Source organism: Ctenopharyngodon idella, chromosome 1, assembly GCF_019924925.1.
Source record: "Ctenopharyngodon idella isolate HZGC_01 chromosome 1, HZGC01, whole genome shotgun sequence".
In the NCBI taxonomy this organism is placed as follows: Eukaryota; Metazoa; Chordata; class Actinopteri; order Cypriniformes; family Xenocyprididae; genus Ctenopharyngodon; species Ctenopharyngodon idella.
In genome coordinates, this window is record NC_067220.1 from 29801670 (window position 1) to 29813897 (window position 12228).

General features: G+C 35.4%; 1 protein-coding gene across 2 annotated transcripts; it reads left to right on the forward strand.

Moving 5' to 3' along the window:
- Positions 1-607: 607 nt before the first annotated feature.
- usp38 (ubiquitin specific peptidase 38) lies at positions 608-11902 on the forward strand. 2 transcript variants are annotated; one of them, XM_051899086.1, is made up of 11 exons: positions 608-805; positions 2188-2922; positions 4316-4451; positions 4795-4924; positions 5164-5265; positions 5545-5703; positions 6371-6564; positions 6787-6880; positions 7013-7119; positions 8551-9832; positions 11092-11902. In XM_051899086.1, the coding sequence occupies exons 2-11, from the start codon at positions 2241-2243 to the stop codon at positions 11251-11253; spliced, it is 3048 nt and encodes a 1015-aa protein (XP_051755046.1). In that variant the 5' UTR covers positions 608-805; positions 2188-2240; the 3' UTR covers positions 11254-11902. The 2 variants fall into 2 exon arrangements, with proteins under 2 accessions (XP_051755046.1, XP_051755056.1); XM_051899096.1 differs by having other exon boundaries at positions 2194-2922.
- The last annotated feature ends 326 nt before the right edge of the window (positions 11903-12228 follow it).

Consider the following 12228-nt stretch of genomic DNA (forward strand, 5'->3'; position numbering starts at 1 on the left):
TTTCTTCTTCATTCTGATGCTCAGTTTGAACCTCAGCTTGACCATGTCTACATGCATTGAGTTGATGCCATGTAATTGGCTGATTAGATATTTGCACTAATGCTTAATACATTAATACTTAATCAATGGTCGAGAATGTTTTTTTTTTTTTTTTTTTATCAAATTCAAGTAGACTATACATACCCTGAAAGTACAGTAATTTGGACACAGTAAACATATTTGGTTTGGGGGGGGGGGGTGCATGGGGAATTTAATAATTTTAGTGCCAGATGCCAGCAAAACTGTATTCTTTTCATTTTATTGAATTTATTTGTAGGCCTATAGTTCATTTTAATGAATACTCATAGTTATAAGAGTGATTGATTAATGAATACACTATACTACTCAATATAAGAATATTTAAAAAAAAAAAAAAAAAAATGGAGGGACTGAAGAAGTCCATTTGACAAGAAAAGCTGTAGATTAAGCCAACAGAACATAGTGACAGTTTATTCTGTCTGAAAGAAATAAGAGTTTAATGCTGAATTCGGAACCGCATAATAGTAGCCTATACTACTCGTACTACTTTTACGACACCTTTCTATGGCAGTGAGAAAGTAGTTCGCTAGTGTGCGGTTCCGACTGTGGGGTCCTGACATTATTCTCGCGCGTTCAGATGACGTGTGTGTTTCAACAGCTGATTGAAAGAGGTCGCAGTTAACCAAACAGCTCACAACATTAATCTGCTGAAAATATATATATTTCATCCTCTATTGTGATTTATTTCCACTTCTACACCAAGACATTTTCGGAATGACTTAATTTGGTGAGTGTCGGTGGTTATTTTCGTCTTTGAGTAAGGACAGGAAAGTAATATTTGTTTTTGCCAAGTCAGTGCTATGGCATTTGTGTGTATCTGCTTTGTTTCGATTTCTGAGTTAGCCACTTAGCTGGTGATATTGTCGATAGAAAGAAATTAAATATTTAACCTATAAACGGTGGGTGCTATTTTTTCTTTTTCGTTTTTTTATTGTTTCGTGCTACTAGATGTTTTAATTCATTGCTACTCTTTGTATTAGCAAAGCTAGCTAGCAGAGTAGTTAGCAGGTAGCTTTATCTTAGTGACAGCTTCAGAGAAAACACTTATGATGTTTGTCGAATGTGAGAGCATACGTTGCTGTTTTTTCTAGAATACTCTGTCTAGGTGAATAACACGATAAATGCACATTTGTAATAGTTCAATTTTCTTTAGAAAGACATTGTTTACATAGCTAAGAAAAAATGATATATTATTAGCAAGTTGGAATTTCCCATCATATAAGCGGATTTGTCATTTTTAGGAGTGCTATAGACATACTACTTTAATTTAAACATCCTTCACTCATTTCATGTGAATATTCATATCGTTGTTTAAACTAATAAAACAACATTTACAAGAATAAAGACAATTTTTTAAGAGAGTTAAAATACATGAAATTCTGAAATGAACTAATGTGTATTATATTATAGATATTACACCATAAGAGTATTACAAGCAATTGCATTTTTTTCTTTAAAGAATTCATATATATATAATATATATATATATCTCGCATCTTTCTTAAGAATAAAAACAAATGTATTTTTCTTTAAAATTTTACATTTGTAAAATTTTGCAAGGAATAGCATTAAAATAATTATAAACATTATGAAAGTGTCTCAAAAAACATGTTTTTACAAAATATGCTGCAATAAACACAATTCCACAGTAAGTGGGTAATCGTTTCTTCAAAGTGGTGACAAAAGGAGCAATTGGGTGAAATACTGTCATTAAACTTGGCAAGTTTATAGTTTACTGGGTAACCATTTTGAATAATTTAAAAAGAAATTTAAATAACTTTTTGGGGCAGAAGAAATTTTTGTCGAACAAGCCTGAATTCTTTTCATCCAATGTCACTGAATTTATTATTCCAAAAAATGATACAGGCAGGTAAAGAGATCTGAGTTCTATTAAGAATTGATCTATTTTTGTAATTATTATTTGAAAAAAAAAAAAGTAGACTACTACACAAGAAAAAAATTGTTCAATTAATAGATTAGAGTTGTCAAAATTAGGAAGGGAGCATAAAGGATCTTTAGGGCCAGACATGTCTAATAATTTGAGAAAATCAGGAATTGCACTGAAAATAACAGCATACTCTCTTGGGTAAAACCACTCTCTCATCTAAGTTACAGATCCTTTGGCTTTTCTCACCTTTCCTGTGGTGCAATACAGTCCAACCATGGATAAGATTTTGGAGGCACTGGTGAGCTCATCCCATCCTTTGACTGTCAAACGGGCTATTGTGAAAAAAGTGATGGAGGCTGCAGAAAAGGAGGTGACAGAGGAGCAGTGCCAGGCCTTGTACCACCTCACCACCCGCTTTATTCTCCAGGGTGAGGATGCTTTTCAGCGACAGGTTGGACTCCAAGTGCAAGAAGCATACGCACGCTACCATCGCGATGAGTTTGCCCGCTTCTTCAGTAAGGAGTATGTGCTCGGTCTCCTTCAGCAGGGCTACGGCTCTTTAGACCGCAGAGACCCTGCCATCTTGGACTTCCTTCACGTTTCTCTCCGACTGCTCATCAGCTGCCCGGCTGTGTTAGAGTTGGCACCGCTGCTACAGACGGAGGTCCTACGCATCATCTGTGAACGGCCAGAACCAGCAACCTGTGCCAAGCTGGCCACCATACTGACAGACTTCCCTCAGTGCGTCCCACGAGAGAAGGCAGGAATTCTTTTCTGTCAACAGCTTGTGCGCACCTTTGCGTACTTCCACTGTCCTGCCACTGAAGAGCGGGAGTTGCGGGAGTATGTGAGCCAAGTGACCAGGGTGAGTGCATTGCTGCAGGGCATCTGGAAGGCTGAGCCAACCACGCTGCTACCATCACTGCAGGAGGTGTTTGCCATCATCTCATCCACAGGTCAGTAAGCTCTGATTCCTCTCATGATGATATATTATGTTAAGGGAATAGTTCATCCAAAAATTAAAATTCTGAATTTACTCACCCTCATGTCGTTCCAACCTTGTATGACTTTTTTTTCTTTAGTAGAAAATAAAAGGAGGAAAATTGATAGCTCTTTTACATGCAATTTAAAGAGTATGCGAAAGCACCATAAAAATAGACATAGATATGGGTGAGTAGTTAAAATTTGCTTTTTTTTTTTCTTTCTTCATCTAATCAGGGTTTACTAAAGTGTTTTTTTTTTTTTTTTTTTTTTTTTTTTTAAATAAAATAAGATTTTGATATAAAAACAATCCAAATACATTTACAATAAAAGATTAAATATTTTGTTTAGCTGCATGTCATGTGACCATTAATTAACATCAGAGAACCATGAACGTGTATGTCTTGGTAAATTATTGAAATATTAAATATCAGGCGTTACTTTAAGAAAAGTAGACATCAGTCAAACCATAGGTAATCTTCTTAATCAAGAAATGTAATTAAGGAGAGATAGCTCTGTGGCACTTTAAACTGTTGAAGTACAGAATGTTAACCTTTTACAACACTGGTCAATCTGAATCACACTAAGCTTGTGTGCAGGAAATAAACTTTTATTAAAAAATGAAATTAACCGACACCGTCATGGTTGACAACTGTTAATGCACAATCACTGTTTTAGATCGACTAACTGTAATACTGTATAAGGTTTCTATTTGAACTGAATGCGTAAATCTGCCGGTTTCAGAGCAAAATGCAAAACTGTGACATTCACTGATGCACTTCACTTGGCAGTGCTAATCTGGCAGTGCATATACATACTTCATGGCAACCCGCCAAAATAAAAGATTGCTGATTTTAAGTTTGAAAATGTTGAAAATTCATTTAAAAAAATGAAACTGTAAATATTAGCATTGTATTTTAAAATGTACCATAAAATAATTGTATTTTTATTTAATACTAATTTTTTATTTTAAAATATAATAGTATTATCACACTTTATTTATTATTTTTATTATTTTATTAAAAAAAACTAAATAAATAAAGTGCAATAATGATATTATTTTATTTTTTTTATAGTTAAATTTAATGGGTCACATTATGTGTAGTTTGAGCACTAAACTGAATCTCCATGTGCTCTCATGAGAACCAGACTAAAAAACTTATGTGTACCCCTTATATAATATAAATATATAGCCTTGAAAAACTATTTTTGGGGCAGAAGATATAGAAACCTAAGTGGACCGTAGTGAAGAATAAATAAATAAATTATATGACCCTTAAAAAATCCTAAATATGGTATATGTATCATAAATATGAAATCATATTCAATGCTCTCTCATATCACTGCACAATGTGTTTATCATTTCAGATCCTTCATTTGAACCTTCCATTGCTCTAGCAAGCCTGGTCCAGCACATCCCTCTGCAAATGATCACAGTCCTTATCAAAAGCCTCACCACTGACCAGAATGTTAAAGATGCCAGCATGACACAAGCGCTCTGCAGGTCAGACTCTGTGTGTGTGCACTGTGTAAAGCTTGTGAATAGTGCTTTTGTGTCTGTTTAAAAGACTAAGCCCTTTATCCAACTGCCATCATGTTGTTTTCTCTACTACTTTTGCGCTTTGAGTATGTGGTAATTGCATTTATGCAAGTCATTTGGAAAGAGTGTTGTGTCTGTAACTGCTTAACAGATTTTAAATGAGTAGTGGTTGTTTTGTTGTTGTTGTTCCAGTGTTGAATGTTGAGGTCATAATGTTGCGATTTTCTTTTCTGTGGTGCTGTTACTGTTATGTAAGGTTTTTATGTTGCCTGTCCTGACCCTGTTTTCTCTCTCTGTCTGTTTTTAGGATGATTGACTGGTTGTCCTGGCCTCTAGCCAATCATGTGGACACCTGGGTCATTGCTTTATTGAAGGGACTTGCTGCTGTTCAAAAGTTCACCATTCTCATAGATGTCACTCTTCTCAAAATTGAACAGGTTTGTGTGTATTTACTCATAAATGAGCTTTCAAAGTCACATATTTAAAGAACAACACCAGCATTGGAGTACCATGCCAAAATTAAAGAATATGAAACACAATTTTTTTGTAAGATATAAGGAGACTGATTAAATCAGAATTTGATTGTTTGGGGACATTAACCTTTTTTTTTTTCTTTGATACCTAAGACTTTTCTGTGTGTTTGTGTATGAATGTGTGTTTGTTTGTTTGTTTTCAGGTCTTTAATCGTCTCTGGTATCCCATTGTGAGACAGGGAGCGCTGGTGGTTCTTTCACACATGCTGCTTAGTTTCCAGCACTCTCCTGAAGCCTTCCACTTAGTAAGGCCACCATAAACTGGAACTCACCAAAACATTGCTTCTAGCTTTAAAAACCCTATGTACTAAAAAGAGAGATTTTTCCATTTATAAGGGCTCAAAGCCTAATTAAACCTTCATAGATTACTTTTATTCTTCAAGAATATGGTTATTATATTATGTATTAATGAATCTCTTATTTTATTTTCTGTTAATATTGTATCAAATAAATTAGAACATTCTAAATGTTTGTAGTGCTTTTCGATGTGATATGAATTATATTACCCCTGTCATTTATACCAGGTGGTCCCTCATATAGTCCCACTTGTGAAGTCTTTGAAGAGTGATGGCCTTCCCAACAGTAAAACCTTCCTGCTGCAGTTCGCAGAACTCGTCCACTGCATGATGTACCAGTATTCTGGCTTCCCAGACCTCTATGACAGCATTCTTGAATCCATTAAAGTAAGATATAGATGGGGAATCTTTGGTTTAATCTCTTACGAACTAACTTATTTATGTAAAACAAAGGACATGTTTTATGTATTATTATTAATTATTTAACATTTTGTGCTTGTGTGTAATAACTAATTTTATACTGTTTGGTTCGGTAAGGTTTTTTAATGTTTTTGAAAGTCTGTTTGAAAGTTTGAAAATCTCTTATGCTCACCAAGGCTGCATTTATTTGATGAAAAATAGAATTAAAAACATGATATTGTAAAATATTTTTACAATTTAAAATATATTTTAAAATGTAATTTATTCCTGTAAAGGCTTCTGTCATTACTCCAGTCTTCAGTGTCTCATGATCCTTCAGAATTCATTGTAATATGCTGATTTGCTGCTCAAGAAACATTTCTTCTAATTAATAGTGTTTTAAAGCAGTTGTGCTGCTTAATTAATGAATAGAAAGTTTGAAAGAACAGCACTTATTTAAAATAGAATTCTTTTGTAACATTAATAATGTATTTACTGTTACTTTTGATCAATTTAATGCATACTTTCTGAACAAATGTATTTCTTAAAAAAAAAAAAAAACAACAAAAAAAAAACCTTACTGAATGCAAACTTTTTAAGCAGTTCTGTATTTCTATGCTTCATCTATTATATATCACCTCTGGTTCTGCTGTAGGACCTGCCTAAACCTAGTGAGGAGAAAATCAAATTTGTTCTGAACCAAAGTGCCTGGACCTCTCAGTCAAATTCATTTGCCTCAGGCCTGCTCAAGATCACTGGCAAATCAGAAACGGGGAAGACGGGACTTGTAAATCTGGGCAACACATGCTATATGAACAGCATCATCCAAATTTTATTTATGGCTACTGAGTAAGTTTAAAATCTATTGCATATTATCTGATCTCTGAATCAACTGTTCTACTGTAATTAATCCAACTGTAATTTTCCCTATGCTATAACCAGTACATAATGATTGCATGTAAACGCAATGTTATAAGGCATAATAAAATAACCCACAAGCATTTAAATATTTACAATATATTTTTTTAAAATGCAAGATATTTCTCAGCGCTAACAGTCTCTCCTTAAAAGTTTCAGGCGACATGTTATGTCTCTGCATTTGAATGGCAGCAACAGCCTCATGAAAAAGCTCCAGCTTCTGTTTGCCTTCTTGGCCCACACACAGGTTTGTTTTCTGTCTGTTTGTTTCAGAATGTTGCAGCACTCAGCACTGCTGGGTAGGTGTGCTTTCTGTTTCTTATATGAGAGTATTAAGAGTACCTGCTAGTGATTATTCATCATTTTATATGCCCACCAGAGAGCAGCATATTCGCCAAGGAGTTTTTTGGAGGTTTCTCGGCCCCCATGGTTTACAGCCGGATCCCAGCAAGACTGCTCAGAGTATTTGCGCTTTCTTTTGGACAGGTAAACTCAGAAAATGGCAACAGAATCCTTTCCCATAATCAAAAGAAAGATACAGCTATTCCTGCAAATTTTATGTTATTCTGAGCATACAGTTTTGCTGTAAAAGCCAATGCTTATGCAGAACTGAGCTGATTTTAAACTTTGTTTTACAAAACAAAGAAAAGGCTGTTTAACACATCAATTTGACATTAAAACTACTTTATTCTGTTATATGATTCTTGAAGAATGACCAAAACACTGAACTTTTGCAAGAGCCCATCAGTGTTCAATACTGGCTCCTATTTATCAGGAATTATTGAAAAAATGTACCTTGTAACAACAATCTTATTTATTAAAAACCTAGATTGGATGTTTAACAAAAGTATTAATATTCAAAGTCTTTGTATAATGTTTAGTTATCATTGAAGTTTGAGGTATAAATGAACAAGTGAACAACTAGTAAAACACACATTAATTTGTTCAAACATTAATGAGAAGCGTGGACAGCAGGTCTGCTTCAAAACCAGCTGTGTGGGGAAAGTGGTCATAAGCTCTATTCGGACAGCAATTATAATTGACATTAATTTGTCTCATGGGGAAGTAAGGTAATTTTTACATTTACAGCAGCAAATCTGAATTTATTGACATCCAGAATCCAGAATGTCTGTGTTTTTCTCCCACCACCTGCATAAAAAAATTCCCAGACACTGTCTGAATCCACATCTCAGTTTACAAGAAGGGATCAATCCAAAAGTCTTTTTTGACCAATGGAAAGCACCGTACTGTTGCACTTCACAGTAATGTGCATGCATTTTAAATATAGACACTTATTACTGAATTACTGAAAGAAAAAAAAAGTAAACAAAATAATGCAAACTTCTGATATGTGCCATTTACTATGGCTGCAACAAGAATGCAATAAAATTTTAATAACAATATAATACCAGTAGCTGGGTGAAATGTTTACCCTATGTAAATAAGAGGTTGTTTAATTTCTACATTTTTAAAATGGCTTCCATCATTTTAAGAGATATGTGAGAAGCACATTTCCAGTTGTTAAGATCACAGAACTTGCTTTTCCACCATAAATAATTCATCATCTGGACGCTTGAGTTTTATTTCTGAGATGCCATGGTGATTTATTTTTACAGACGTCCTCATGAGAAACGCTGCTGTCCAAATAGGGCTATATGTCACTGAAACAACATTTATGCATATTGTGTATGTTATCATATAAATATGGCTTTTCTTAAAAGGTTTTGAAGCAGTTAGTCTGTTAACTACAAATAAATATGAGATTTATCATGAATGAGTATTTCAATTGATTGACAACTCTATAAACAGTTTAATGATAATGATAATAATGTGTTTCCTTATTTACAACAGCAGGGGGAGTTCATGTATTTCATAGTCTCCATAAAGTTTTGTTCCGTCTTCCTGTGTGATATTAAGGTTGCATGAAGAAGAGAAGACTCTCTCAGCCCTTCAGGTGACCAGCCCAAAACCTGAACCTGCAAGCACTTCTGCTGAAACTCTTCACAATGCTGTAAGTCAGCCAGTCGCTGATGTGCCCTCACACCCAGATCCTGTAGTAGCCGAGGGAGATGGTCGCACTCTAGTGGAGCGTATGTTTGGTGGTAGACTCTCTACAGCCATCCGTTGCCTGCAGTGCCACAGCCTGTCAGAAAAAGAGGAGCCTTTTACAGACCTCTCTCTTGCCTTCTGCCCCTCGATGTCACAGCCACATGGTCCCACTGATGAGCACAAAAGCTCCTCTTCTGTGGGACCCTGCCAAGGGGCGGTGAATGGAGGCAGTGAATCCTCAGACGGTTCAGTAAAAGAAGGTACAGGAACCAAGATGGAGATGCCCGTGGTGGAGCCCACACTGTCTGTGACCGATTTAGTGGACTATTTCCTGGCTCCAGAAATCCTGGAGAATGAGAACTGCTACTTCTGTGAACGCTGCGCCTCCCTGCAAAGGGCCGAGAAGGTCATGCGGGTGGTGGCAGCACCTGAGTACCTCATTCTGACTCTGCTGCGCTTCTCGTACGATGCCACCTGCCACGTGCGTCGCAAGATCCTTGACAACGTGGGCATTCCGCTGCACATGTGCCTGCCTCTACGCCAACACGGTAGCACTGCTTCATCATCTTCCTCAACTGCAGCTGCATCTTCCTCATCTGACTCCCCTGAGAGTGGTGAGAATCTAGCAAAAAAGCTCAAGCCTTCTCAGAAAGAGGAGGGGATGACGGAAAGCAGAACAAAAAGCAAGAAAAACGATTTGGAAATGCTGTCAGTGCCGTATGTTTTGAGTTCTGTTGTAATGCATTCTGGTATGTCCTCCGAGAGTGGTCACTACTACTCGTATGGAAGGAATGTGAGTAACACTGATGGTCTTGTAGCTAACCCATGTCCTAAAAACCTGGAAAGCTCCAGCCTATTGGAGAACTCGACAACCACACAAGAGGACATGGGGTGCGCTGACCACAAGTCAACGGACTGGTTCTTGTTTAATGACAGCCGAGTGACTTTTACAAACTTTCAATCATTGCAGAACGTCACCAGTCGCTTCCCTAAGGACACAGCCTATGTCCTGATCTATAGGAAACAAGAGGTCAGTGGACAACCAAGCAATTCAGGGCCAGTCGTAAATGGCTCAAAACTGAGTGGAGAGCCACCCCTGCAGAAAGAGCTGATGGATGCCATTACCAAAGACAACAAACTCTTCCTACAGGTGAGAATATTGTACATTATCTATGGTGCTTTTGGAAAATAGGGCAGAAATCATCAAACAGCCCCTCACTATCATTTGATTTACATACAGTCAAACCAAAATTTATTCAAACACCTTGAACATTTCATTCATTAATACAGTTTATTCACTATAGTTTAAAACAAAATGGTAATAAGATATGACAAGATCTCAGAGTTAAACTGTGTCATAAATTTAATCTTTATGTCAGAAAACACTTAAGCAAAACATGGTCAGGTCAAAGTGTCTGAATAATTTCTGGTTCCAAATTTTTATCAATTTTACTGGTAGTCCACTGTATGTTGAATTTTTGGGTATAATATGTCACAATTTACTTTATTTTGCTATCCTCACTTACATAAATGAAGTATAGTGTCCTGCACCCACTTGTAAAAATATATAAAAAATGTCTGAATATTTTTTGGTTTGACTGTATATACACTACCATTCAAAAGTTTTTTTTTAAAAGATGTCTCTTATGTTTACCAAGGCTGCATTTATCTGAACAAAAACACAGTAAAATACTAACATTTTGAAATAAATATTATAATTAATAAAAAAACTGTTTTCTGTTTTAATATATTTTAAAATGCAATGCATTCCTGTGATGGCAAAGCTGAATTTTCAGCATCATTACTCAGTCTTCAGTGTCACATGATCTTTCAGAATTCATTCTGATATGCTGATTTGGTGCTCAAGAAAAAGGTCTTATTATAATCACAGTTGGAAATGGTTGTGCTGCTTAATATTTTTGCTTAATATAACTTTTTTTCAGGATTCTTTGATTAATAGACAGTTCAAATAAACAGCATTTATTTGAAATATAATTTTTGTAAGAATAAAAGTCTGTACTGTCACTTTTGATCAGTTTAATGCATCCTTGCTGAAAAAAGTATTAATTGTTTTAAAAAATTCTTACTGACCTCAAACTTTTGAACTGTGGTGGGGTTTTTTTTTTTTTCTTTCTAAAAACTAAAATGGCATAACGCCAATTTGTTTTGTCGAGTTATATTAATTTATTCCAAAAACATCGAGGAAAAACAAATGAATATATTATAGAGATGACTCCTGAATACCATCGTGACAGTATGGCAAAGTGAATAAATCACTTAAAATATCAGATAATTCCAATTATTACTTTTTTTTTTTCAAAATCATATGAAACATTTTCCTTGCTCTTGGACACACTTATTTGTCATTAACTAGAGTATAGATTTAACCCTTCGTTCCTTTCCCTCCAGGAGCAGGAGCTGAATGCCAGAGCTCGGGCTCTCCAAGCAACCTCTGCTTCTTGTTCATTCCGACCCAATGGTTCTGATGACAACGAGCCCCCTGGCAGTTGTGGACCCTCGGGTGGGGGTGGGGGAGGGGGCTTCAATACCATCAGCAGACTCGTCTTCTAAGGAAGGGTCACAGACATACCCTCAGAGCACTGGACAGTCCCACTGACAACACCGGTTCTAATTGCTCTAATTGCCCTAATTGCCCACAGTCTGGATAAATGTGCCACCTCAGAACATGTCTTAATTTTTCTGGTTTGCATGCTTTTTTCCTTTACATCGACTTGTTCATTTGAAGTTAAATGAAGCACTTTTCAGTATAGGTCAGAAATGGGCATGCAATAAATTTGTACAGAATACAGTAATAATTTTGGTCTCTCCTGGAATATTAATCGTTTCATTTTCTAAAATGAAAACATTAGGCAGAGAATGGTTTTAAAAATTAAAGCAAATATTTTTGGACCATAATATACAGTGAACTACTTGCATGAATATTTTAATTGGAAGTTTTTCAACTTCTGGTTTGAGGATTACAGTTATAACTGTTTTGTCAATTATTTAATTATAATTAAGTTATTTTATTCATTCAGGGAATATTTTTTTGATTTAACTTTTTAAATGTTTGAGCTTTTTTGAGAATTTTATGTGCCTTTCAATACTCAGATTTTACAGATTTATTGGACTGAGTATACAAAAAACACCTTGCTCTTGCTGTACAGTGTTAATATGTAATGATTATGTTTTTGCTCTATAGTAAAGACTCATCATTGAACGTTGTCTTAATTTTATTATCTAAAATACACACATGGTTAAAATTTTATCACCGTCACATTTTCTGTCATTTACTGGTTACAACATTTAAGAAGATTGTACGTCTCAACCGAGGATGTAAAAAAAGCAGTTTCAGCATGAAGAAATCTCAGCATTACAACAAAAAAGCTGAAATTTTGGAACAAATACATTAAGACTCTTACCCACAATAGCTGACAACAGCGTTATCATTAACTAAAACTAAACCCATTAAAAATGTCATTGCTTGAAATAAGATAAACATTAGCTGAAATAAAATATAACAAGCTTATTTCAGCTATTGCCAAG

Bases quoted from the DNA above. Each gene is read 5' to 3' on its own strand.
- usp38 (XM_051899086.1), top strand. From the start codon at position 2,241: ATGGATAAGATTTTGGAGGCACTGGTGAGCTCATCCCATCCTTTGACT. The intron at 4,452-4,794 runs GTCAGACTCTGT...GTCTGTTTTTAG, and splicing joins ATGACACAAGCGCTCTGCAG to GATGATTGACTGGTTGTCCT. The intron at 9,833-11,091 runs GTGAGAATATTG...CTTTCCCTCCAG, and splicing joins ACAACAAACTCTTCCTACAG to GAGCAGGAGCTGAATGCCAG.